Genomic DNA, 23,584 nt, shown 5'->3' on the forward strand with positions numbered 1-23,584 from the left:
GGTCGGCGGGAGGGAGAGGCGCGGCCTCGCAGGGGCGGGAGGGCCGAGCGGAGGCCGCCGCGCCGGACGGCTGCGAGCTGCGGGAGGGGGGGAGCGGCGCGGGAGCGCAGAACCGGCCCCGGTGACCGCGCGGCTGTGGAAGCGCGGAGCGGGGCGGGGGCAGCGCTCCTCCCACCGTCCCGTGAGGCGGCGCGTGCTCTCCCCGCAGCGCAGGCCGAGGGTCCGGCCGTGCCGAGCGGCCGCGGCAGCCGATGCCCCCCGCGCTGTGGCGCTCAGCGGACCCGCGATGGACGCGAGCGAGCGGCGAGGCGGCAGCGCGGAGCGAGGCGCGGCCGCGGCCGCCTGGGCCGGCGGCGGGCGGGAGGCGGCGGCGCCCGGGGGGGCTGCGGGCGCTCGGTGCGCGGCGTGCGCGGGGAGCGGGACCGAGCTGCACCGCCCCGAGTCCGGCGGCGGCCCGGCCGCCGAAAAAGCCAACAGGTACCGGGGCGGAGCGCGGGGATGCGCTCGGTGGGAGCGGGGAGCGGGGCGCTGCTCGGGCCGTGCCGCCCGGGGCGGCGGGGGTCACGGGCCGCGGCGGGTGCGCCGAGCGTGGAGCTGCTCCCGTAAGCTGTGCCTCCTTTGGGATCGGCTGAGCCGCGCACGTCAGCGACCCTCGGGTAGCTTGGATGTGTACTTCAGCTAAAGGCTGGTTCGCTGTGCCAAAACAGAGATTGCTGAAATGGCATTTTTTTGTGAGAGTTCGGAAATTCAGTAATTTGCTTTTTTAATCTAAAAAAAGAGTTAAAGAGCTATGATGTATGCAGCGTTGGACGGGCATGTGAAGTTACCACGCAATACTTACACTTATGTAATGATTTCTATAGTAAGAGTACTATACTAATGACGCTGTCGCCTGGAAAGGTTTTACTAAAAAATGGGGTTCATATGTCATCTGTAGGATTAGAATCTGTGATTTGAGGATATTGGCTGTTTATTCTTTAGTCCGTGAAATAAGCAAATGTAAGGAGAGGGAGATTTTATCTGTTAAGAGTTCTGGAGCTGTTGAAGTCAACAGCTAAAAAGTATGATGAAGACTGAAGTCATGAGGCCTGTAATCTTTGCATCAGGTGTATTTTGAGGACCTCACAGTCTCCTGAGATGCTTATAACCAGGTACAGCCTTCAAGGCTAGAAAACCTTAGATCGATGAAGAATCATCATTTATTAATTATTTTCATACCTGTGTTATTTAGAAAATCTAGACTAAACATCATCTTATTTTTAGTTGCGATGCATCTTAGCAAGCTGGGTGGTTTCAATGTGACTTTGCCATCCATGGTACTGGAGCTGGGAAGGAGGAACATAGAGGGGAAAAACTTCAATTGCAAAGAAGTAAGAAAGATACAACAGGAAATTCAGTGGATGAGCATTAGGACGTTCCTGGATATTACATGACTCTGCAGCCATTCTCATAATATGTTAATTTAGGGAGTAATTTTAATTGGGTGGTAGTAAAAAAATCAATACCAGTATTCCTTGGTGGAGTTTTACCTCTGTTTTACAGCGAGCAGCTGAATTGGAGCCAGTCACACAAAGATATGATGATGATGATCCAAGAAATGAAAAGGTGTTTGCCTGAAGAGAAAAGGAATTCTAACAAGCCCAGTACCATCAGTGCTCTCAACTACGCCTTGCAGTGCGTCCAGCAGGTCCAAGGTACGTGTGGAGAAAACCTGGGAGAACAACATGATTTGCATAGATGGCAGCAAGTAGCATTAAAAGAATGCATTCCAGTTATCCTGCAAAGAGTTGAGTTTCTGAAGCACTATGTTTTGTTGCCAGTTTTTTTTTGTTAAACAACCGTGTTATCCCTTCTGTTGAGGTACCCCCTACTGCCTCTCTTTACTTCAGAGACCCATAGCTAAGAGGTGCCTAATAGTAACTTTCTATGTATATTAAGTAAATGGTATTCCCATCCCACTTTGAAAAATTATTGGTTAGATTGTGTTTTCCCACAGATCTAAGTAGCTAAAACTGTACTGCTTCTCCATGCTTGTATTCTGTAGCAAAATGAGATTACTCCAGTAGTATAATCAGTGTTCCTTTTCCCTTTGTCACTACACAGACCTTCTCATCTCTCCTTGGACTTCACCAAAAAGATGACAAAAGTACAAGGGCTGTAAGAAATACTTTCAAAGTAGTCTCCTTACTGACTTCCTTGTGTTTGTTTTGCTTTTTCTGTTTTGTTTTTTTTTTTTCCAATTAGCAAACAATGACTTTTTCCAGGCTCTGAATGACCGAAGAGCGTTTCAGGCAGATGTGGTGACATACAGCATAGAAGAGTTGGTGGCAGTTGCATCTGAACACACTCCAAAAAACACTGTAAGAATTCAGGCACACTCAAGGAATTCATTCAATTTCACTAAATTTACTGTCCTAACATTTTTTGTGGAAATAGGATGCGTAAAATTGAAAGGTCTTTAAATTTTAACCAGACAGACCTTCAAGTTTTTAAAGATAAATCAAGATTACCTCTTGTCTGTGCTGTGTCAGTACCCAACGATAGTGAGTGAGGAAATACTTTTTTTTTTTTTTTTTTTTTTTTTTTGGCCAGAAGCAACAAATAGCTCTTTAAGAATTCATTTGCAGCAGAGTAATCTCTTTAGACAGCAGAAAGTTTTTTAAACCAATCAGATCCATAGTTGTGAGGGACTTTTGGTTTCTCTTTGTATTCCACATTAAATTTTTTTGATATTTTGCAATATATGTTATGATTTTTACTTTTACAACTTTAAAGAAGTGTTTTTTTAAATTCAGTACTGCTGGATGATGTGTCAAAAATACTGCTAATGCTTGAAAAAATGCAAAAAATATTAGAAAGCTCTCAGAATGTTTCTGTGTGAGGAATGGTGATGATTCCCCTGAAATTTGTGGAGTGTATGAAGTGATAACCAGTTATGCAGAGCAAAGACAAGCCTTAATCTGTTTTGAGACTAATGCAGTCTTACTACCATTTGTAAATCTTGTGTATAATGCTGCAGTACTGGAGAGTGTAGTGGATCACACACTACCCAACAGGTTTCTGAACCTCAGCCTAAGGTTGTGTTGTGTGGTGATTTGGGGTTGGTTGGTTTGTTTTGGGGTGGTTTTCCTTTTTTTATCCTTACCTTATCACTGCTGTGTTTCAGGCAATGATTGCCTTTAATGTTTGTTTTCCAGGACACGTTTGTGGCTGTATTTTCTTTGCTGTCTGGACGCATAGTGCATATTTCTGAGCAGGCAGCATCTATTCTGAACTGTAAGAAGAAAGTGTTGGATTCTTCCCGGTTTGTGGAGTTGCTTGTCCCTCAGGATGTAAGTGTGTTCTACACACACACTGATCAGTCTCACTTGCCCCTTTGGAACATGGAAAATCAAACAGGTGGGACATGGCAATGCTCCTAAATGCTCTGTGTGTCTTTCTGTCTTTGCAGAATGAGGACAGAGTAGTAGTTCATTTTAGGTGCTTGTGCTAGCAATATGCATCAGCCTCATTTGTTCCTTTCCACTTTGAAAACGAGTGGCAATGGGACCATTCCTAACTAATCTGACAGCTTAATTCTTACTTGGGGTAAATGAAAGGCACATATTTCATTGTTTCATGTATCATCTTACTAATTCAAAATACTGCTGCTTTTTGAAAAGGAAGTAAGTCTGATTGTGAGCTTAAAGTTGTTTAATCTACACCTTACAGTTGCTTAGGTGCTTTGTCTTTATGGTCCAGTCACTGCCTGCTGTGAGCACAGCTCATCAAACCCAAGTTTTAAGCCGATTTGCTGTGTAGTGCTGGATGTGTCTACACTGAGACTTTTGAATGCTGTGTTATTTGTGAGCAGTTCAAACGTAGCTTGCAGGCCAAGACTGTGTCTTTTGCCCACCTTGACATGGGGTTGTTCTGGCATCACTTCTGAGAAGTCCAAAGTCCTTGTTATCAAAAGATATGAGACATCTGGAGGTTTTGAATGCCAAGGATTCCACAACTTGGATGCCAGTAGTGGCACCCCAGTGGAGCTGTGGTTTTCTTGTCTGTAAATAGTTTTTGGTACTTGACTAATAAAGCCAGGAAATACCACCTTTCCCTTTTGCAGTGATGCACTGGAGAAAATTTTTTTAGTGCATTGACTGGTTAGTTGATTTGTTTGTTTCCTTTGCATTTCCTCTGAATTTAGTTCCAGGTCAGCAATTTCTCTGAGTGGACTAGAGAAGAGAGATAAATATTTGAGGTGAGAGCAGACTATTGAACAGACATTTCAGTAGCTAAAAGAGTAGTTTGTGAGACTTCAGTCTTGCTCAAAAAATCTGGAGAATGCAGAGTTTACCATACTTCTGATAGGTGTGACCTTTTAAAGGATATTAACTGGTACTTTCAATGTGTTCATCTTACTAGCTTCTCCGTATGAATATGCCCAGGTGAAATCCTTTTTCTGCAGGATCAAGTAAGTGCATTATTATAGTTTTATTTTTGTGTAGGCTGACAAGGGTACAGTACTAGCAGAAACTGTTCTGTTGTTATAGCTGACCAGTGTGAGCTCATGAAACTCCATTACAAAATGGGCTTTCTGTGTTTAGTATTGTCATCCAGTAGCACATTTTGAACATCTTGCCCAGAGTGATGCATAAACTTGCACTGGACAGAAGGAAAACTGTTTATGCCTTTTTCTCTTGGACCTATTGGTTTCCTTAAGTAGTCATGCAGGAGAATGATCTTGTGAAAAATTGCTGCTTCCCCTTTTACTGTTTGAGAGTGGAGGCAAAGAGTGTTTTGCTTGAGAGTTTGGAGCAGAAGCCTTAAGAGAAACTCACCTAGGTCCCACTGTGCAGCCTGGCTCCTGAGGCTTGTGAAACCTGACTTGCTGCTGCTGTGAATGCTGTTTGTTGCTTAGTACCTTGACTAATCTTAGAGCTAAAAGAGGGAAAAATTGAGATTGACTTTCAGTCTTCAATGCAGTTCTGTTCCAGACTCAGGTGATCTCTGGATTTCAGTAAGAACTGTTTGTTTCTGAGCAGATTAGACACTCCATCTTTCAGTTTATCGTTGATTCATTCACGTGTTTCAACAACCTTAGCTCTTAAACCACCTTTGTCTCTTGAATTGTGTAAGGGCACCTGAAATGAATATAGCAGGACAGGATAGCAATGTTAGGTTGGGGGAACAGTTCCTTGGACATATAAACATTTTACAAAAGTTTTTCTCCATATTTTTGTGCAACATCTGTCTGTATTTCCCTTATGTAACAGATCTTTTGATTATGTTGGCTTTATGAGTAAAAATATTTTTTCACAAGTGTAGTCTCTAGGCTTAAGTAAGATAGTTTTTTATGAGTTAGACTTCTGCTGTATCCAATTTCCATTTATATCTTTTGTTTTCCCAAAGACAGAAGTGTCAGAAGCAGTTTTTATGACACACATTTCACTTGCTTCTCTCTAGAAACAAAACAATTTTACAAAACTAAATGTGCAATAAGAAAGTAACTTTTAGTGTAAATGGTAATCTTCAAAAATGTAACTCAATTCTTTCTGTAAGAGCTGGGTACAATATTGCAATTTGTGGAAAAGCACTTGATAGAAAGTGTCAGTTGTTGCCACAGCTGTTGCGAAGCTGTGGTTAAGATTTCATCAAGAATGTTGTGTGCTGCTACAGTTCAAAAGCATTCTAGGAAGACAAATTCTTATGGAAGCTAGTCAAAGAACAACAATACACCAAGTCTGGAGCAGTCTTTATTATGTAGGTCTATGAAAACTAACCTTGAGAGAGACAAAGATTTGACTTTTTTTTTCCTAAAAATGGTGTTGAATAAACAGCAAGCAGAAAAAAATTGTTTAGCTTGAAGGAGAGCACAAAACCAAATGAATGGTTCTTGTGACTACCCTTGGACTGAGAATTAGAAGGTAGTCTTTAACAATTAGAGTAGGAGTATTTCTAGACAGTCTCTGAATGCAAGTGTTGGAGACAAAACATCTACTTGACTTCAGCAGGAGGGAGGTCAGTGTTGCCGAATGTGTTGACCTTGGATCTCAAGGGAGTGTGCACAGGACCTGATTATTTGGGTTTGTGCTCAGCATAACTTCTCTGGGCAGGGCTGTCAGCCCTGGCACACAGTATGTGAGCCTTGAAACCATGATGTTAATCACTTTTGCTTTTCCTCAGGGGTGGGAAAGATCAAGAACAAGAAGCACGTTGTTACCCCTTTCGAATCACCCCATACTTGGTCCACGTGTGCACTTCTGTCCATGTGGATGCAGAGTCCTGCTGCTTAGCTTTGGCTGAGAAAATCCACTCTGGATATGAAGGCAAGTCAGGAGGTTCCAGTGGAAAAATATCCAAGCCAATAGAAAAACACAGTGTATGAAAGTCGTCTTCTTTTGTTTAGAACCTGTGCTTGGGTAGTTTCACCTGTGTAAGTTGCAGCTTGTGTGTGCATGCATGCAAATCCAGAATATCTGTGCTGCCTTTGCCAGGCCCCAAAGCATTTGACCTCTACTTGTTATTTTTATTTTTGAGGGAAGTCTGTAGTACCTAAAAATATGTAACGTTTCTATGAGTTACTGGTTTGAAAGCAGCAAACAATTATAAAGTTCAGGAACCAGTAAATATCATGAGCAACAGTAATGCCCAAATTTTCTGTCTTAGTGCATATTTTGTTTCTATTAGCTCCCCGAATTCCTATGGATAAAAGAATATTCACCACCACACACACCCCTGGATGTGTTTTTCTGGACATAGATGACAGGTGAGAGATTTGAGTTTTTAAGACCTGTGAGGTATGTATGGAGAGTAGAAAAAGTAATTTGGTGATGCATCTGGTGGAAATCCAAGTAAAGTAGTTGAACTGTGCAATTGCAATATGTAAACAAAACAGTTTTGTGTTAGTCCACTCACGGAAAATATCTCACGCTCCACAGAGCTAACCTTTTTTGTTGGTTTAACACACGTTAAACAGAACTGCAGTCAGTTTCCTTATCCAGTGCAATACGGAGCTATGGTAGCATTAACAGTGGAAAATGAGCATAATTACTGACAATGTTCCTGTGACCCGTTGTCTTCAAGATGCATTTTTTTTCCCTTTGCATGTAAACAAGCACAAAACTGCCTGCAAATTTGAATATCTGTTAAATCTCCAGGCACAGAAATGTTTGTCATGGGTATTTGTGTCAATATTACAGTGCAGGATTATGAGATGGGCTGGGAAATGTTCTGTTGCTTTAGTTAATTTCACTGTAGATTGTGCATGGGCACCTCACTGATCAGCAAAGGGTTAAGGATGGAAATAGTCAAAATTATATTATAACCTGTGATAATGTGTTTGGGTTTCAGAGCAGTGCCTTTGTTGGGTTACTTACCTCAGGATTTAATTGGAACATCCATACTGATGTATTTGCACCCAGAAGATCGTCCTTTGATGATCACTATTCACCGGAAAAGTAAGAGCTGCTTTTAGAAGAATTTCTGTTAGTTTTATGATTCTTTATCATTCCTTTATCATATTGCTTGACATGTGACTGATCTGAAATCTAGACAAAAATTAACTAATTAACTCATGCAGTCAGTTTGAGATCAAGGTAAATTCAATCCCAAAGTTCTAAGAACCCCAGTCATTAGTGTTTTTGCTTCCACTACTGTCATAATGTAAGCTAAACCTTGTTTCTTGATTATGTTTTTCTTCCAGTACTGAAATTTGCTGGCCAGCCCCCTTTTGAACATTTACCTATTAGATTTTGTACTCAAAATGGGGATTATGTCATACTGGACACCAGCTGGTCCAGTTTTGTGAATCCTTGGAGCAGGAAAGTTGTGTTCATCATTGGCCGACACAAAGTCCGGACGTAAGTCACTTGTGGAATTGATCAAATAAAGTGCTTTTCATTGATTACTCTGCAAAACAAAACAGTCTAAGTACTGAACAAGGGACATCATTTGGTGATGTGACAACAGCCTAACATCTGTCTTCAGATCATTCCTTCAGAACAGCATTAGTCTTGTTTATTAGGTGTGAAAATACATTAATTGTTTTGAACTAAAAGACAAAGCCAGTTGTTTATTTTAGCAAGTTTTTGCATATAGTTGATGTCCAAATCAAAGTACCAGTTTTAGATTATCAAAATCTAAAAAGCAGCATAAAATTAATCACTTTAACAAATAATTACCTAAAATTCATTCATGCTTAGCAGAAAAACCTAGTAATTTGCCTTCTTTTGGTATATTTACTTGATACAGCACTTAAACATTTACCAAGGGAAAGTATTTTTAAAATGCAGCTAGTATCGAATGTTAATTTTTCAGATGTTTCTCCTTAGTTTTCAATAAATTTGAAAATATGGTTGACTGCCTTTTTACCTTGTTTCTCTTAGAGAAAATGGCTTTTGTGAATGGCCTTCTGACTTTGCCAAGTGATCTTTTATACAAGATTTTATGGGGTATGAGTTTGCCTTATGAGTGAAGGAGACAGAGGGGTTGATGCTTGTCAGCCTTAACTGGTGTCTCTGCTGGTGTATTGACTTCCCTGGAGCTTCCCTGCTCTCAGAGCACTGCCCCACTACCCCAGCAGAGCAGCTGTTGGAACAGATGACACTCCTCTGTGTTGACTCAGGAGAACAGTAAAAAAAAAAAAATCGGAATCAATTAAGAATCTGTTGTAAGTGTTTATAGCAGTCTTTTCTTCATCAAATGAAAATGAACAGTGAAATACTGTTGGCTCTCTCCAGAAGCCCTCTGAATGAAGATGTCTTTGCCCCAAGAAGTAAAGAAACGAGCAGCGTGGAGAAAGAGATAAGAGAATTACAAGGACAAATTTACAAACTGCTTCTGCAGGTAAAGAAGGCAAAAGAATTTCAGAACACAGGCTGGCCTTCTTAGTGGAGGCTAAAGAAACTTGAGTCTGATTAGTGGGCTGTTTTCAGGATGGTCTTTTAAAACATCTGAATGGATAGAGGCTCACCTCATTACCAAAAAAAAAAAAAAAAAAACAAAACAAACAAAAAAAAACCTGTTTGACATTTTTGCCAAGTCTTTATGTTGAGAGGTAAATCTGCATCTTGAAACAGTTGGAAGCATGGTAAAGAATTCTTCATAAGCAAGTGGTAGAGGCCAGACAAATACTGACTTTTCTCTTGTCTTTGTTAATTTGAAGTTCTGTGTTGCAAAGTATGATGTTTCCTTCATTTTGTTCTCTCAGAGGATGATTTAAATTTTTTTTTTTTTCCCTCTCTCATACAGCCAGTTCACAGCAATGTTTCCAGTGGTTATGGAAGCCTTGGAAGCAGTGGCTCTTATGAGCACTACATCAGCATAGCATCTTCAAGTGACTCCAATGGGAACTGTGCAGAGGAAACACAGGAACCAGTAAGTCTGTAAAGGTGTCACTGCCTGCAGAGTAGTGAAAATACACCTGTAAAAATGAAAATATTTACTGTGTACATGTGTGCTTCCTATCATGATTTTACTGAAGTGGGAAGAATAAAGCCATGTTCAAGCTAAGCCAGCATGCTGGCTCTTGGTTTTTGCTCTTAATTTTGCTGACTGCTATAGAAGAGACTAGAAGTAGTGCTGTCCTAAAACAAGCATTGCAAATACCTAATTTCCTTGTGAGGCTCCTGAGTAAGTCATCAGCTCATTCTCACAGCCAAGTAAGAGCATGGGTATTCAAACATTCAAATGCTGAGGCTGTTTGAGCTTTATCATAGTTAATTTACTTAAATTAACCATGATAATTGGATTAATTAAGTTTACAAATACCAATAGATACGAGGCTTAGGCTGATAGTCTGCTCCCTTCCAATTGGAAGAATACAAGATCCCAAGTCAGCTCCTATGGCCTCTTTGTACTCATTTTGTTCTGACTTTGCATTTTTTGTGTGTCTCAAGATGACATTGCAACAAGTTTGTGCAGATGTCAACAGAATAAAGAACCTGGGGCAGCAGCTGTACATTGCATCAAGGAGCAAGCCACAGAATGCAAGTGAACAGGCTGTGAGCGCAGAAGTTTTGGGAGGTAAGTTAATGTAGTTATGATCCTTAAGGTAACATGAACTCCTGTAGATCTGTAGCCATGAATTTGGCTACCTGGTGTTACACTGAACTTTAGGTAGCATTTTTTAGCATGGCCTAGGCATCAGAAGAGGTTTGTTTTGTTTAAAATCCAAACAAACAAGTTGCCCACCCTCCCTTGTGGATTCCAGTATATAGTTACTTGTGTGTGTGTATATATATATATATATATATTTTTTTTTTTTTTTATATGTGCGAGGATAGTGTCTAGATGCCCTTGAGAGGAATATTTAAAGGTTTTCTCTGTTCCAGGGAAGAGGCACCCTGCTTCCTGTTTTCTTCAGACACTGAGAGGGGATAGCACAGAACCAGGCAACACATTTTATGATGATCCAAAGAAGACTCCCCATATTCCTTCCTATCAGCAGATCAATTGTGTTGATAGTATCATCAGGTAATAAACTATGAAACCATTTTAGTGATACAAGTTTAAGATGAATTGGTGGAAAATAAATATCCAAACAGTTTGCATTAGCCTTAAACTGGTGTTTGAGCTATGAGATAAATTTGGGATTGTTTGTAAAGTTTTCTGCCTCTCTGAGCATTGGGATCGATTACCCAATGTGAATTACACAGTAATGAAAAGTTTAGGACCTAAGATTCTGTTTACAACTATTTGTTTACATGTGTTGTTGGTGCAATAGGAATTTAAGTGAATTTTGATGGTCCTAGTGTGTCAGTGTCTTCTCATTACACATTGTGAGAACATCCATATAAAACAGGAAGTTGATGTAACTTATAAAATGTCAATATTTTTTAACCCAGTGGATAATGTAATTCTTTTTTTTTTTCTTTTTTTTTTTTTTCTCAAAGAGTGATAGATTTTATTTAAAATACTCCCTGGAAAGCAGATACGAGTCCAGAACTCCCTGCAGTGAATTTAAAATACTAGTTAACAACCTCTGGATCTCCAGTTTGGATTGTTCAAATGTTTGTCTCTCCAAATGGAGAAAAACATCCCCCAAAGTAGAGAGAGCTTCCTGTGATATGCTTTCATTTCAGATATCTAGAGAGCTGCAGTATTCCAGCATTGAAAAGGAAATGTAAATCTTCTGCAAATACATCATCGTCATCTTCAGAAGATGACAAACAAGTCCAGCAAAGTCAGCAGGAAGTCAGGGCATTGGAAGGTAACACAAAGTGTACTGACAATCATATTAGAACCACAAAAACTGATTTGGGTTTTCTTTGTGTCACTTTTGTGTGTTCCAGAGTTTGTCCACTTTTCAAACTGTTGTGTTGCTAACAATATTTTAGTAAATATTTGCCTAAATTTCCTAGATCTTCCAGTTAAATGTAAGCTGAAATGTTAAGTCTTTGAATGCGTCAAAGGAACTCTTGTCTGTTGTTGTTAAATGAACCTTCTGTTGCTCACTCATTTTATGCCACATTTAGTATGTGCTGACATTGCACTGGCATATAAATACTTTTTTTTGGTATATAAGACTGTCTTATTTAATATCCTGCATAGTTACTGGTTATTTCTGAACCAGTGAGACTTGATGAACTGGGAGCTTTGAACGGAATTCCATGTAGAAACTTTGTCATTTGCCAATAGATACTACTATGCTGTCAGCAGTTGAGTCCCACACGCCAATATCTGCTGGTCTGGAAGAGACGCTGAAAGACCAGACAACTGCAGGCATGGTGGGAGCTCCTCTGGCAGACCTGACCCTGTCCAACAAGGCTCCAAGTGTCATATCTGTCACCAGCCAGTGCAGCTACAGCAGCACTATAGTGCATGTCCCACACCCTGAATCAGGTACTGTTCACACTCACAAAACGCTGACTGATATTTCAATTTACACAATGTTTCCAGCCTGAAGTACACGGTGAGAGTTTTGTTCATTTAAGGTACGTCTGCAGTGAATGTGAATCCTGAAATACTACTTCTCAGGGTGTTGTGAATAAAAACTTGAGCCTGGAAGTTTTGAGGGTACTTTAGTAAAATAGTTTTAACAGACTACATTGTTTCCTTTCCCCTTGAACTTCATTGCATATGCCAGAAACACAACAATGTACTTTTGGTAATTGAGGATTCAAATAAAAATTATTATGGGGCCAATATTACTTCATTTTAATGCAGAAAGAGGCAAAAAAAAAAAAAAAAAAAGAAGAGTATGTAGCTGCTGTTGTACTAAGAAAATATGAGGAAAGAAGTGTCTCTAACTTCAAAGTCAATTTGAAGTTTTCCAGACCATGTAAAATAATTTGCTCAGTTGATATTAGTTGAGTTGAAAGGGTGTTTTCTCCCCATGCTTCTGCTCAATAGCTCAGATGAGGTTGTTTTCTGTTTAATACTCTGGGTTTTGTGGTAGTTGACACCAGAAGGGCAGAGCAAAGAGTGATTTGTTTTCTTCCCTCTTCAAAGAAGTGACTACAATGGAGGATGCTGCTGTTGGAAGTGAGCAGATTGAGCCGCCTCCTGTGAATGCTCAGAGTCTCACAGTGCTGCCTGAGGACCTAAAGCCAGTTGGGCTAACAAAAGAGACATTGTCAGCCCACACTCAAAAGGAGGAGCAGAACTATGTTGACAAGTTCCGACAGAGGGTCTTGCTCTCTCCATTTAGGACTTACCTTCAACAGGGAAGTGGAAGTAACAACAGACATTCCTGTGGCCAAGGTAGGCAGCAGCTTTGAGAAATAAAGACTTGTTAAATGATTTACAAGACCAACCTGGCCATGAAGTCTGGTTCTCCTTTGTATAATTTAGTGAGTGTCTTACTGTGGCTGCTTACACAGTGCTTCCTTTGGATTGCCAAGATTTGACAGCAGCATTGCCCACGTAGGTCTGCTCAGTCTTGGATCTTGTTATCTTAGACTCTTCACAAAGCAGATAGTTATTGCAATAAAGCCTGCAAATCCTAGGTAGTTTGTTGCCTCCCCTTGAAAAAATGTAAAAGATCTGATTGGGATAAGCCAAAGTGATCAATAAGAAAACTGATGACATGAAGAAAAATATTGTAGATATGTCAGCAAATCCATCACTGGTTTATGGAAGAATTATCCAGAGAAAAGTCAGCTCTCTGACAAAGCCACACTTATTTATCTCAGTGGGTTATTTTTATCTTTATTTTTCCCTGGTTCTGTCATTTCAGTGAATATGTTTATTTTTCTTCCTCAGGTGATTCCCCTTCGAAGCAGATGAGCCCAGCTAGCTGTAAAAAAGGAAGACATGGAAAATTCAAGCGCCAGAAACCTCAGAGACAGTGCTTAGACAGCCACACTTCTAGTAAAAATAGAAATAGTCTTCCATGTGAGAAGAAAAGAAATCAGAAACAGTTGTTCTCTCCTTCAGAAGTGTCCTATCTGAGGTCCTCCAGTCTGAATGTCCATCCTCCTGTGGGATTTCCTGTCTATTCAAATCCAGTGTCTACTTTTCCAACCTCTTCTGGAGGAGAGCAGCTTGCCCTTCGCTCATTACAACCTCAGTCCATGTCCTCATCACAGCCATGCTGTGGAACACAGTCATACCCAGTCTTTTATCCCCCAAGCATAGGCACATTTATGGCTGTATTTTTTCAGGGTTTCCCCATGTATGCTCAGATGCCTCAACATGTCTTTCTCCCTAGCCCTCAGTGTGTTTATCCCCCCTCTTCATATCCATGCACCACACTACCTCCAGCACCCCCTCCTTGTGCTCCATCACCAGTAGCACCACCCTCTGTGGATCAGCCCTTTCCAGCCTCTCCTCAATCATCTCTGGAGGACCAGCAAGAGGGCCAATGTGACCAGGCTCTGCTGCTGAGCAGCTCAAGGAGCAGCTCCCCACTTCAGCTGAATTTGCTTCAAGAAGAGCTGCCAAAACCTATGGAGCTTTCCATTAGTGCTGATGTTAAGCCACATGCAGAAGATAAACACGTAAGTAACAAAGGTTTTTGGTGTAGAGGAGAAACTGACTTTCACAGTGTTCTGTCACCAAACTGGTGGTGATAATCTGTGTGTCAGGGACACAGACTTTGTTAGCTGCTTTTTCTCTTGGCTGTGCTATGTAGGCTGCAGGTCACAAATAGCACAGGAGGTGGAGAAAGCAGTTCATACTTGTGCTTATGGGAACTTGTACCAGTACAGTGTGGGCACTTAGTAAATGACATAAATGTGAGTTCTGGCCTAGGCTGCCACAAGCTGCTTCTGCTCAGAATGCTGGCAGCAGCCTTTTCAATTGAACTGTCAGCTAGAATTTGGGGTTTGGGGCTTTTATGCATGTGGAACTCGGTTAGTGCTGCGCAATTTGCATCCTTTTTCACCCAGTCCCACAGTCTCTGTGGAGAACCAAAACAAAGGGAAGATACTCTTCTAATTACTCCCTCTGTCTCCCAGGGATGCAGCTAATGAAAGAAGAACAGGGATCCGTGTGGGTCGGTTTCCATACATGGGCATAGAAAAGGCCTCTCCAACTTCCGCGGTAAACTCAGAGGCAGGAATCTGAGCTCTGAAGGCAAGGAAAAAAATGTTGCCTCCTGAATCCAGATTGGGCTGGAAAGGCTGGATCAGCTGAAACTGCAGGGTAGGGTCCTGAAAGGGGAGCTGGTGTACCTGGAGCTGCTGAAGCCGTTGCTTCGCATAGTGAATCAGGGGAAGACTCTTATTTTCCCTGAAGTGCACCTTTGCTTGATGTGTATGGCTGCTTCATGCCATCTAACAGGATGTGAAGGGAACTAACTCCTCTCTTGTCAGCAGAAATTGGTAACTTTATACAGCCATAAAATATCCTGACAAATTGGGGAAGGATCTACAGAGAAACCAGTAAACTAGAGTTCAGATGCTTGTTGATTTTCACCCATGAAGAGTGTTATCCTGAGTTCTAAACTGCCACTCATTTTCAGAGCTAAAACCTCCAAACCTGTTGAATTGATATGAGAACTTGGTCAACATGTGACAAATGCAGTAACTGCATCAATTTCCTTTTGCATACTTCAATGTAACTTCTGTGGATGTGTTGGATCTGCTTTTGTCTCCAGGATAATGATCCAGAAGATAGTGGTAACAGTGCTGCTCTTGAATTTCCTGACCGCTCGTTGTACGAGGACTCTCAGTTGGGTTCAGGCTCAGCAGCATCAGGCAGTGGATCAGCTTTATCTGCTTCTTTAGGCTCTAGCTTCAACGAGACTTCTGGTCACGGCACAGGTAGGGAGGCCCAAGATTTAGGTATTTAGTGCTAGATGGCTTGCTGACATATAATTAATAGCAGGATACTGTAGTGGGGATGGGAAATCCATGCAAGAAGATCTGTGGCCTTTACTTTTCACCAGCTTTCAGTGTTTGAAGCAAGTGTGTTTCAGTCACTGTAGTTGGAAATATGACTCTAAGAAGCTATTCCTTTAATCTAGAAGTCCCTCTTCATTTTTCTCATTATCACTTTTCTCTTAGATACTGCTTTACATCTTACTTGACAAAAGGTGAATCTAACTATAGCAGGACCTCTCAGAAGCAGAGAAGTTGAGCCAATTAATTTTGAGTAAAGTGAATAGAGCTTTGGAGATCTTTAATAACATGAGACAATGCACTTTATATTTGAATTCTCGATAGGTAGTAATTGCTAGAGCAATCATCTGGGAATACCTGTGTTTGTATTACAGAACTAACTTGCAGGAATACACTGGGAGTGGTGTACTTTTTGTGCTGAATTACTGGGATTTTCCAGGCATCTGCTTTTTTTCTTTTTCCTTCCATGGTCATTCTCAGCAGGTAGTGGGAAAAGCAGCAAGTATTTTGCCAGTAATTATTCTTCTGAAGCTTCCAAAGAAGAGGAGAATCGGGAAGCAGAAGAAAAAGGGACAGCTTATAAATCGAAACATGAGTCAGCCTGGGTGATGATGGATCACATACCTGAGAGATCTCTAATGAATTACCAAATGCCAAACAGGTTGGAAAACATCAATAATTTCTGACATATAGATTGCACTTGTGCATGGAACTATAGGATTAATGGATATGTGGAAACAGCACACATATCAATGCAACTTCAAGAAGGTGTCTTGAGATTATTTTTGTGCAGTTTAGGCCTGGTTATTTACTTACTTTTGTCTACTTTTTTCCCATTCCACCATCTATTAAAATAAGGTAACATGTAACCCTTTTTGCTGAAGTAATGGGATTGGTTATTGTTCTGTACTTTGAATGCATAAAGAGGTAAAACTACAGCTTATTTGCAAGTTGCTTGTGAATAGTTTATATATGTATATAAAATTTATGATTGGATTCCATATTCTAAAAAGCACTACATAAAGCCATAAAACAAAAAAAAAATCCACAACAAGCAATAAAAAATTTCCAGCAAAACCAACAGCAAACAAACCCCAGACTGTTAACCCAGTGTTGAAAGCAGCCTTACAAAGCAAATACGGTATGAAGTACAGTTCCCTCTCAACAGCTGATGCTGTCTAGGCTTCTGCCATAGATTGTGCCTTGCTTGTGTAGTACAGCTGTGCTCACAGGTGTCTCTTCCCTGCAGAATCAAAGAGGAGGTTCTAAAGCAGGATCTGGAGAAGCTGGCAGTCATGCAGAAGCAGCAGCCTTGGTTTACAGATGGGCAGAAGAAGGAGCTTGCAGAGGTGCACTCATGGATCCGGACCCAGACTGTCCCCCTGCAAATCAGCACCCAGGTAACGGTGGGAAAGGAGCTACAGGTCACCCCTGCCTTGGCCATCTTACAGTGCTGGCTTGTGGGTGTCATGATCTCATGTAAGGCATTTAGAGTTGTTTTTTTCTCTTGGTATTAAGTTCTTTGCTCTTTTTCTTATGAAATTATTGCTATAATTGAATAGCATGTAATGCTGGGATATCAGTAAAAACTAGATCATGTGTGTTCAGGAAGCTGAAAAATGTTCAGTCACAGGGGAGGGTCAGGTATATTGTAAGAAACACAAAAATAGCCAGTTTTTTGTATGTGTACTCATTCATTCAATCTTATACTTCATTATTTGAGCTGGTATAACTCTTGGGCACTCTGCTGAGCTGCTTCTGGTTTGCACTGATGTATGTTAGAGAATGCCCTCATCAGTTTAAAGGGCTCCCAGGTGCTATGGAGAATGATAAGACAGATCTAGTCCCACAAAGACCTAGAGCTTCAGTGTTGAGTTGTATAGAAAATTTTAAGGCTGCATTTGTGTACTGGTGCACCAGAAAAATTTATTGTCTGTTTTAGCACTGCATGTTGGGCTGGGGTTGTGAAGTGTGCCATTCTGAGATGTGGTATTTATTCTTAGAGAATAAAAACTGAGACATGTATGTCCTTGGAACAAGAGCAGAAAACTAGTCTGTTTTTCTAATACTTCATTGATAACATGTGTCCTGTTGTGGTTAAGAACACTGTGTTTGATTCAGATAGCAAAATTATGTCCAGTGATCATGTAGAAAATTCTGTTGACTGTTTATAATCTCAAATGTTAGGAAATGTATTGGTATGCAAATATCACTATTTTCTAAGGTCCTGAAACTTTTCCTAAGCAGAAAGTTGTGTCTTCCAGTGCAGATTGTGATTTTGCAAATACAATCAGGCTTTAGACAGTAGCAAGAAATACAAGACTTCTGTTTGGAGACCTTGTTTCAATATTGTACCATTTCTCAAGAACAAGAAAAATATCAATGCACTCAGGCACTTCAGTTGTTTCTGAGTGTTGTTGCAGTCCAAATATTCAATAAGGAGCTTGTTTATAAAGCTGAACTATAAGGTCTTCAAATTCAAGTAAGTCACATGCCTTTTTATCTCAAAGGTAGAACTGTATGTTGCACTAACCAAATTAACTGATCTCTGAGGCAAGTTAAATGGCAGGTGCAAGTATCTGCAAGATACCTGTATAATTAATCTCTGCTTTTAGGGAGGTCTCACCCCTCTCAAACCTCTTGAGAGGTTTCAAGAGATTGCAATGTATCATTCCATAGGACTTGACCCTTTGAAATATACTCCTAAAGAGAATTTAAACTGCTATTTCTTGCTCCTTTACAAAGGGCTGTGTTACGTGTGACAGCAGGGAAGCAAGTTGTGAGGCTGCAGTGGCTGCTGACAGCACGGAGAACAAGGGAGAGCCACCTCCAGTCCTGCCACGCTGAGGACATCAGCACCTGTGTCAGTGCAACTGCTTGGTGTCATTCCCACCCTCTTCCCTCTGGCTTTTCCCTCTGCCTTTGCTCCATACCAGCAGCGAGTCTCCATGGCCATCCCTTACCAACATGAGCAGTCACACATGAAACTCCATCTTCCTCCACTGCCCCTCCACTCCTGGCATGACTCTGAAGACAATCTTTCAGTGGGAGGCTGTTTCACCTTCTGACCTCGCAGACTTGACACAGAATGGGTTATGTTTGTAACCTTTAACTGCTCAATGATGAGCAAAATACAAAGATTTTTTTTTTTGGTTGGGTTTTTCTTTTGAAGTTAGCAAGTAAGTGTGAGAAGATGCAGTGTTTAAGAACCTGTGGTGATGAACCTGCTAATCAGAACATGTTTACTCTTCAAGTAAGGTGGATGTATTGAAGCCAAGCTACAGTACTCTTCATTTTTGTTCAATATTTAAAGGTCTAAACTAAAGATCCAAATATTCTGAGGCTCTGAAATTGCTGTAGCTGGTTTGAGAATCCAGTAGGCTTTTTAAAGAGCATCTGAAACTGGCTGGGTTATTCTACATCAAATGGCTTTTGCCAGCTTGTGCCCATTGAAAAGAAGTAAACAGAAGTGAAAAAAACTAATTATTCCCTATGTTCTTTGTGATGTGTGTTTTGGAGTCATTTAGCTTTTGAAGTGTGTTTATCAAGGAAGATATATAATTAAGGATAACTGGTTTGCAAATACACCAGACATGAAATTACATACAGCAATTAAAAATACCCAACCAACCCAAAAGTATCAGTCCACAGGCTCTGCTTTTTAAAAACAGACCCATGGAAAATTTTCTCTGTCAAGGCAAGTAGTTATCAATTGAAGTAGTTACATACAATCTTTTATCTTAACCTTGGTAGTGCTTGGGAAGGTGAGTTTGTATCTTAATGTTCTCTTTGTTGAGTGATTAGAGAAGTTGAATCCAGACATAACAAATAGGAAATTATGTAAGCAGTTTCTCTGATTTGTTTTTTTTTTTTGTGGTGATGCCAAAACCAAAAAGAATTAATTTAATTTCTTCTACTTTCAAAACTCACATGTTGTGGAGCTAAACTTAAGCATCAAACCACATATTCATTATTTATTAGCACTGTTGACTTCCTGCATAAAATTTAACCTCTTTCATTGTAATGGAGTCTCTGGCTGTTGAAATCCATGGATGAAAAAGGAGTTTGTAGTTCAGTATGTAAAAGGACTTGTTTTTATTAATGTCTCAAAGTGCTCTTCAAACAGGACATGCTTGGCTAAAAACCTGGTAAATTTTGTCTGATTTCCCCTCTGTTTATCAAAAGCTGGATGTAATCAGATTTTCCTTGTGATGTTATTAATCACCTTAGCTTTCTCAGCAAAGAGTTTTAGAATGTAACACATTATTTACCCTTTTGTTCTGTGTAATCTTTTTGCTGCTGTGTGAAATATTTTCATTTCTCTAGTTTCAGTTACTGGTAAGCTTCAAGTAAGATACTGTGATCTGCAGGTCATTGAAGGAAAACTATATTTATCTAAAGGTTTCTTTACTTGTAAAAGTCAATCCAGTGGCAATCTTTATTGTTAAAGTTTATTTTAAGGAAAGTTATTTTTACAGAATTTTGAGTTTTCAAGGCTAATTTGACTCAGGCAGCATTCTTTTTATGGGTTTGAGGATTTTTTCTGTGTTTTTGCCTGTTCTGTTTATACCTGTTGGTTTCTATTTATTCTTCAGCTACATTTCTTTGTCTTTCAGTTTTTTCAGCTTGAACTTGGTTTTTTTCCTTGTGTTGTAAATCAGCAGAGATCCACACATCCTCAGTACTGTTTGTGTTCAAACTTCAAACACCTCTTAAAATAAGAGACTTCAGTAGGTGTTTACATGTAGCAGGTCGTGTATTCAAGTAGGAAGATGTGGGCAATATCTTACACCTTTCCTAGTCTTTTTACAGCATTTTCCAAACATGGTATTCTGCTTTATAAGCACACTGCCTGAAATATTTGCTCTAAAACATGTAATCAGATACTTTGTGTAAAGGTTCTTTCTTGATTGGGAAGCTTCTTAATTAACTTATCTGTCAAATTAGACTTATTCACTAGAATCCATTCTACTTAGCTGTGCTTAAAATGATTGCTTCAATGCATTCTGAGATTTAGTGAAATAGATTAAATTTAATATTTTGGGTAAGGACAGCTGTCTCTTTCAAAATAGCTTGGAACCCTAAGCCAGAAGGAATGTTATGAAAACAGTAGACTCTTTTGTGTACATTATTTTTATTTCCTGAGTTTGAAAGTTTTGTTTATTTCCCAAGTAAGAAAATGAGCTGATTTGCAATGTCTTATCAGGTAGACATGTAATTTCTTTTGTAAAACAGTAAGACTTAGTTCAGGAGAATGGCAATATGTACCTAACACTTGAATAATGCTTTTGATCTATAGGTCCATGAACATGTCAAAAAGATGACCATTATTATCCCAGCTGCATAAAAAGAGGCAGAGACACAAAGGTGCATACCCACAGTCTGTTCCAAGCTCAGGAGTAAAATCTGGGAGTCTTCACTTGCTGTCTTTGCTACAGGTGATCAAGATTCTGTATGTGGAAACCTGATCATATTACCTGTGTTTCTTGTTTGAAGATGTTAACCCTTCTTGTCCCCACCACTGCTGTGAATTTGTGCCCAGTAGAACCACTGAACAACAGCCCAGACCATTTTTGAATTGCTGTGAATACCATAGAGCCTCTGGCCGTATATAATGAAAATTCATGTGCCTAGGAGTTTGAATTCCAAGTTTGTAATCCTGGCTAAATCTTAGATGCAGCATCCCTTCTCTGGGGCTACACATTTCCTGGGTTATGGAAAAAATTATGGTGTAGGAGAATAATGTAAGAGGAGTAAACAGATGAATTGGTACCCTGTGTGATGATGAGACAATTATTTGCCCAAAAATCAAACAGTCTTGGCTGCAAAATCAGCAGGTTTTATCCCCCTACAAGAAAGAAAAACCCCAAACTTTCCCAAAGTACTCTTTACCCTGCTAGAACCACAACTTCATCTTGCAATGAAATGCCTTATCAAGCCTTTGACCTCATTTCCATAAGTTTTCAGGAACTGGCAGTTTTTACTTCAGCTTGTACTAATCTTTCAGCCTCTGTAGTGTGCTGGAGTGATCACAGCAAGATGCAGTTCTGATCAGAAAGGCCAATGGAGTGAGTGTTGCAGCTGGATTTGCACCTGCTGGTTTGTTTCTGTGGCTTTGTTTTGCCTGGCAAAATGTTGCAGACAGTTTAGAGCTGCTTGGAAAATCACTTTTTTAGTGGTCAGAGGGAAGACATGCTAGTACAGCACTGATGCAGTTACTACCCCCTGTGGGGGTGTCAGCAGTTTGGAAACCCTCAGAGGATTTCGCTGGCAATTTTTTTGTTGTTGTTGTTGTATTCATAAATGTAGAATTATGTTTTTAAAAGATGAACTGTTGTGCAGATATTTTCATGGCATTGCTATGAACAGAAGGGACCCTCTTGTATTTTTACAGTGTGGTAAATACTTGCTGAATGAGTAATGTATTGGTAAATTTATCTTCCAGCTGAATCGAGTTTTGAATCACAAATGAATGAATTTTTACATCAGTTGGTAGGAGTATTTTATTGAAACAATATTCAGCTGTGGTTGAATTTACAGTTGTGATTTTAACTGTACACTTTAAAGGAGCATCTGATTTTATAAATAAAACTGAAAAATATGCTGCAAAGAACTGTTCAAATGTGTGTTTATTTTATTGCTGGTAATGTAGAAAATATACTTTTAGCAGAACCCTCAATACCTTTTTTACTTGTACATGGGCTGGAGTACAATGTCCATGGGGTCATGGGTACAATTAAAATAGCCATGTTGTGATTATTTAAGCTGTTTTGTTGAGGGGTCTTGTGGTTGTTTGGTTTTTTGTCACACTCCACCTTGCCACCTCCAGGATATGCTCTTTCTTTTCTCACTGTATCCCACAAGGGCAAACATTTTTTGTGTGTGAAATATTATATTTGTATTTTTAAACTGCTGGAGTTTGGCATGCAGGACTTAAAGCTTCTGTCTGTGATGACTTCTCTAAAAATTTTTTGTTCTAGAGGAAGAATTCATAAGTTTAATTTGTTAGTATGTCTCATAGAGCAAGGAAGTTCTTAACAAATTTCAGAGCAACAATTTGTTAATCTTTTTCTGCTTTAAGGGACTTAACAGAGATGTGATTGATAGTGCTTAAAGAAGCCTGCAGGAGAAAGGCAGAATCACTGCAGGGAGTCCAAGGTACAGCACAAAAGTAACATCACACTGAATTGGAAAAGAAGTAATTTTAGATGAGTAGGTAACTGAACTGCTTCTGATAAGGTAAGTGATACAGTGCCTTGAAATACAGGCATCTTGAAAGTAACATTAGATGTATCATTGCTGAGGGTTTATTGATTTTTTTTTAAAGGGTCACTTGGTATTTTAAGCACTCTTAAAAATGTGAGTCAAATTATCTGTCTATTCCAAAAAAAAATTAGGATAAATGAATGGGCTTGTGAAATGAAAAATGTTCAGGGTGGATCTGTGTTTTTATTCAGAGATCTAGGCTCTTTCAGCCTAGCCACATTTCTGCTTTGTCAATAGCAGTCATCCTCCTGCCAGCTCAAGTTCTGGCTCACAGCTGAAAACCTGCAGTTACACATTTGTGTGGATGTCAGAAGTGAGCTGCATGATGTACTGCTGTATTTTTGGCAGGTGGTGAGAAATTGGACCTGTGATGCTTAATCATCCCATTCTCAGAAGTAATGGGCTGTATTTGCTGTAGTGGATTTGCTTCCCAGCAGCCTGATCCTGTCAGGGTATCCATCACACCCTGCTGCTGTGAGTTCTGCCTGCTTGGCTCCCAGCTGCAGCTCCTGTTTGCCCTCTGCTACCCCTGTCCTGGGCTCAGAATACTGCTGGCTCCACCAGCTACACCTTCCCATGGAAAGACAAAGCTGCCTGGCTTCCATACTCTGTCTGCAGTTCTCTGTGACAGTCCCAGCCCTGTCTGTAGCCTGCAGGAGGCAGGAAAAGCTCTGAGTTGAAAGCTGGCAGGAGCTGCATGTCCCAGCAGCATGGGGGAGAAGGGGAGTTTGCCCTCCTGTGTCACCACTGGCCAGGCTCTGCCCTTGGATATGAACCTGAGTTTATCTGGCATCTGCCAGGAGTGTCCTTTGGGAGGGAAGCACTTGGGTGCTCCACAGTGTCTCAAACAGTTCTCTTTGAGAGCTACCAGTGATGTCCAAAGACAGTCTGACCTGCTTCCTTTTCAGAGGCAAGGACTGCGACTGACAAACCTTCAGGCTCTGATGCAATTCTGGTATATTAGAATTAGCTGAATTCCTCCTCAGCTCTTGCTGTTGTGAGCTGGTCTGGTTGGAATAATAAATTGAATTGGTTTTGCTTCTTTAGATGCC

General features: G+C 40.4%; 1 protein-coding gene across 7 annotated transcripts; it reads left to right on the plus strand.

Annotated features, from left to right (window-relative positions):
- The first annotated feature begins 271 nt into the window (after positions 1 to 271).
- PER3 (period circadian regulator 3) lies at positions 272 to 21,879 on the plus strand. Of its 7 annotated transcripts, none has more exons than XM_021534228.3 (21): positions 272 to 477; positions 1,543 to 1,694; positions 2,245 to 2,360; positions 3,198 to 3,399; positions 4,405 to 4,453; positions 6,166 to 6,308; positions 6,670 to 6,748; positions 7,333 to 7,439; positions 7,685 to 7,841; positions 8,721 to 8,826; positions 9,232 to 9,357; positions 9,879 to 10,005; positions 10,314 to 10,455; positions 11,064 to 11,191; positions 11,620 to 11,823; positions 12,433 to 12,684; positions 13,186 to 13,922; positions 15,023 to 15,188; positions 15,747 to 15,927; positions 16,516 to 16,666; positions 18,012 to 21,879. In XM_021534228.3, exons 1-21 carry the CDS (start codon positions 287 to 289, stop codon positions 18,111 to 18,113), a joined length of 3,618 nt encoding a protein of 1,205 aa, XP_021389903.1. In that variant the 5' UTR covers positions 272 to 286; the 3' UTR covers positions 18,114 to 21,879. The 7 variants fall into 7 exon arrangements, 5 of the variants coding, with proteins under 5 accessions (XP_021389903.1, XP_021389904.1, XP_085415019.1 ...); XM_021534229.3 differs by having other exon boundaries at positions 15,750 to 15,927; XM_085558893.1 differs by having other exon boundaries at positions 12,436 to 12,684.
- Positions 21,880 to 23,584: the final 1,705 nt, after the last annotated feature.

The sequence above is a fragment of the Lonchura striata genome, chromosome 21, assembly GCF_050655825.1.
Source record: "Lonchura striata isolate lonStrDom1 chromosome 21, ASM5065582v1, whole genome shotgun sequence".
In the NCBI taxonomy this organism is placed as follows: domain Eukaryota; kingdom Metazoa; phylum Chordata; class Aves; order Passeriformes; family Estrildidae; genus Lonchura; species Lonchura striata.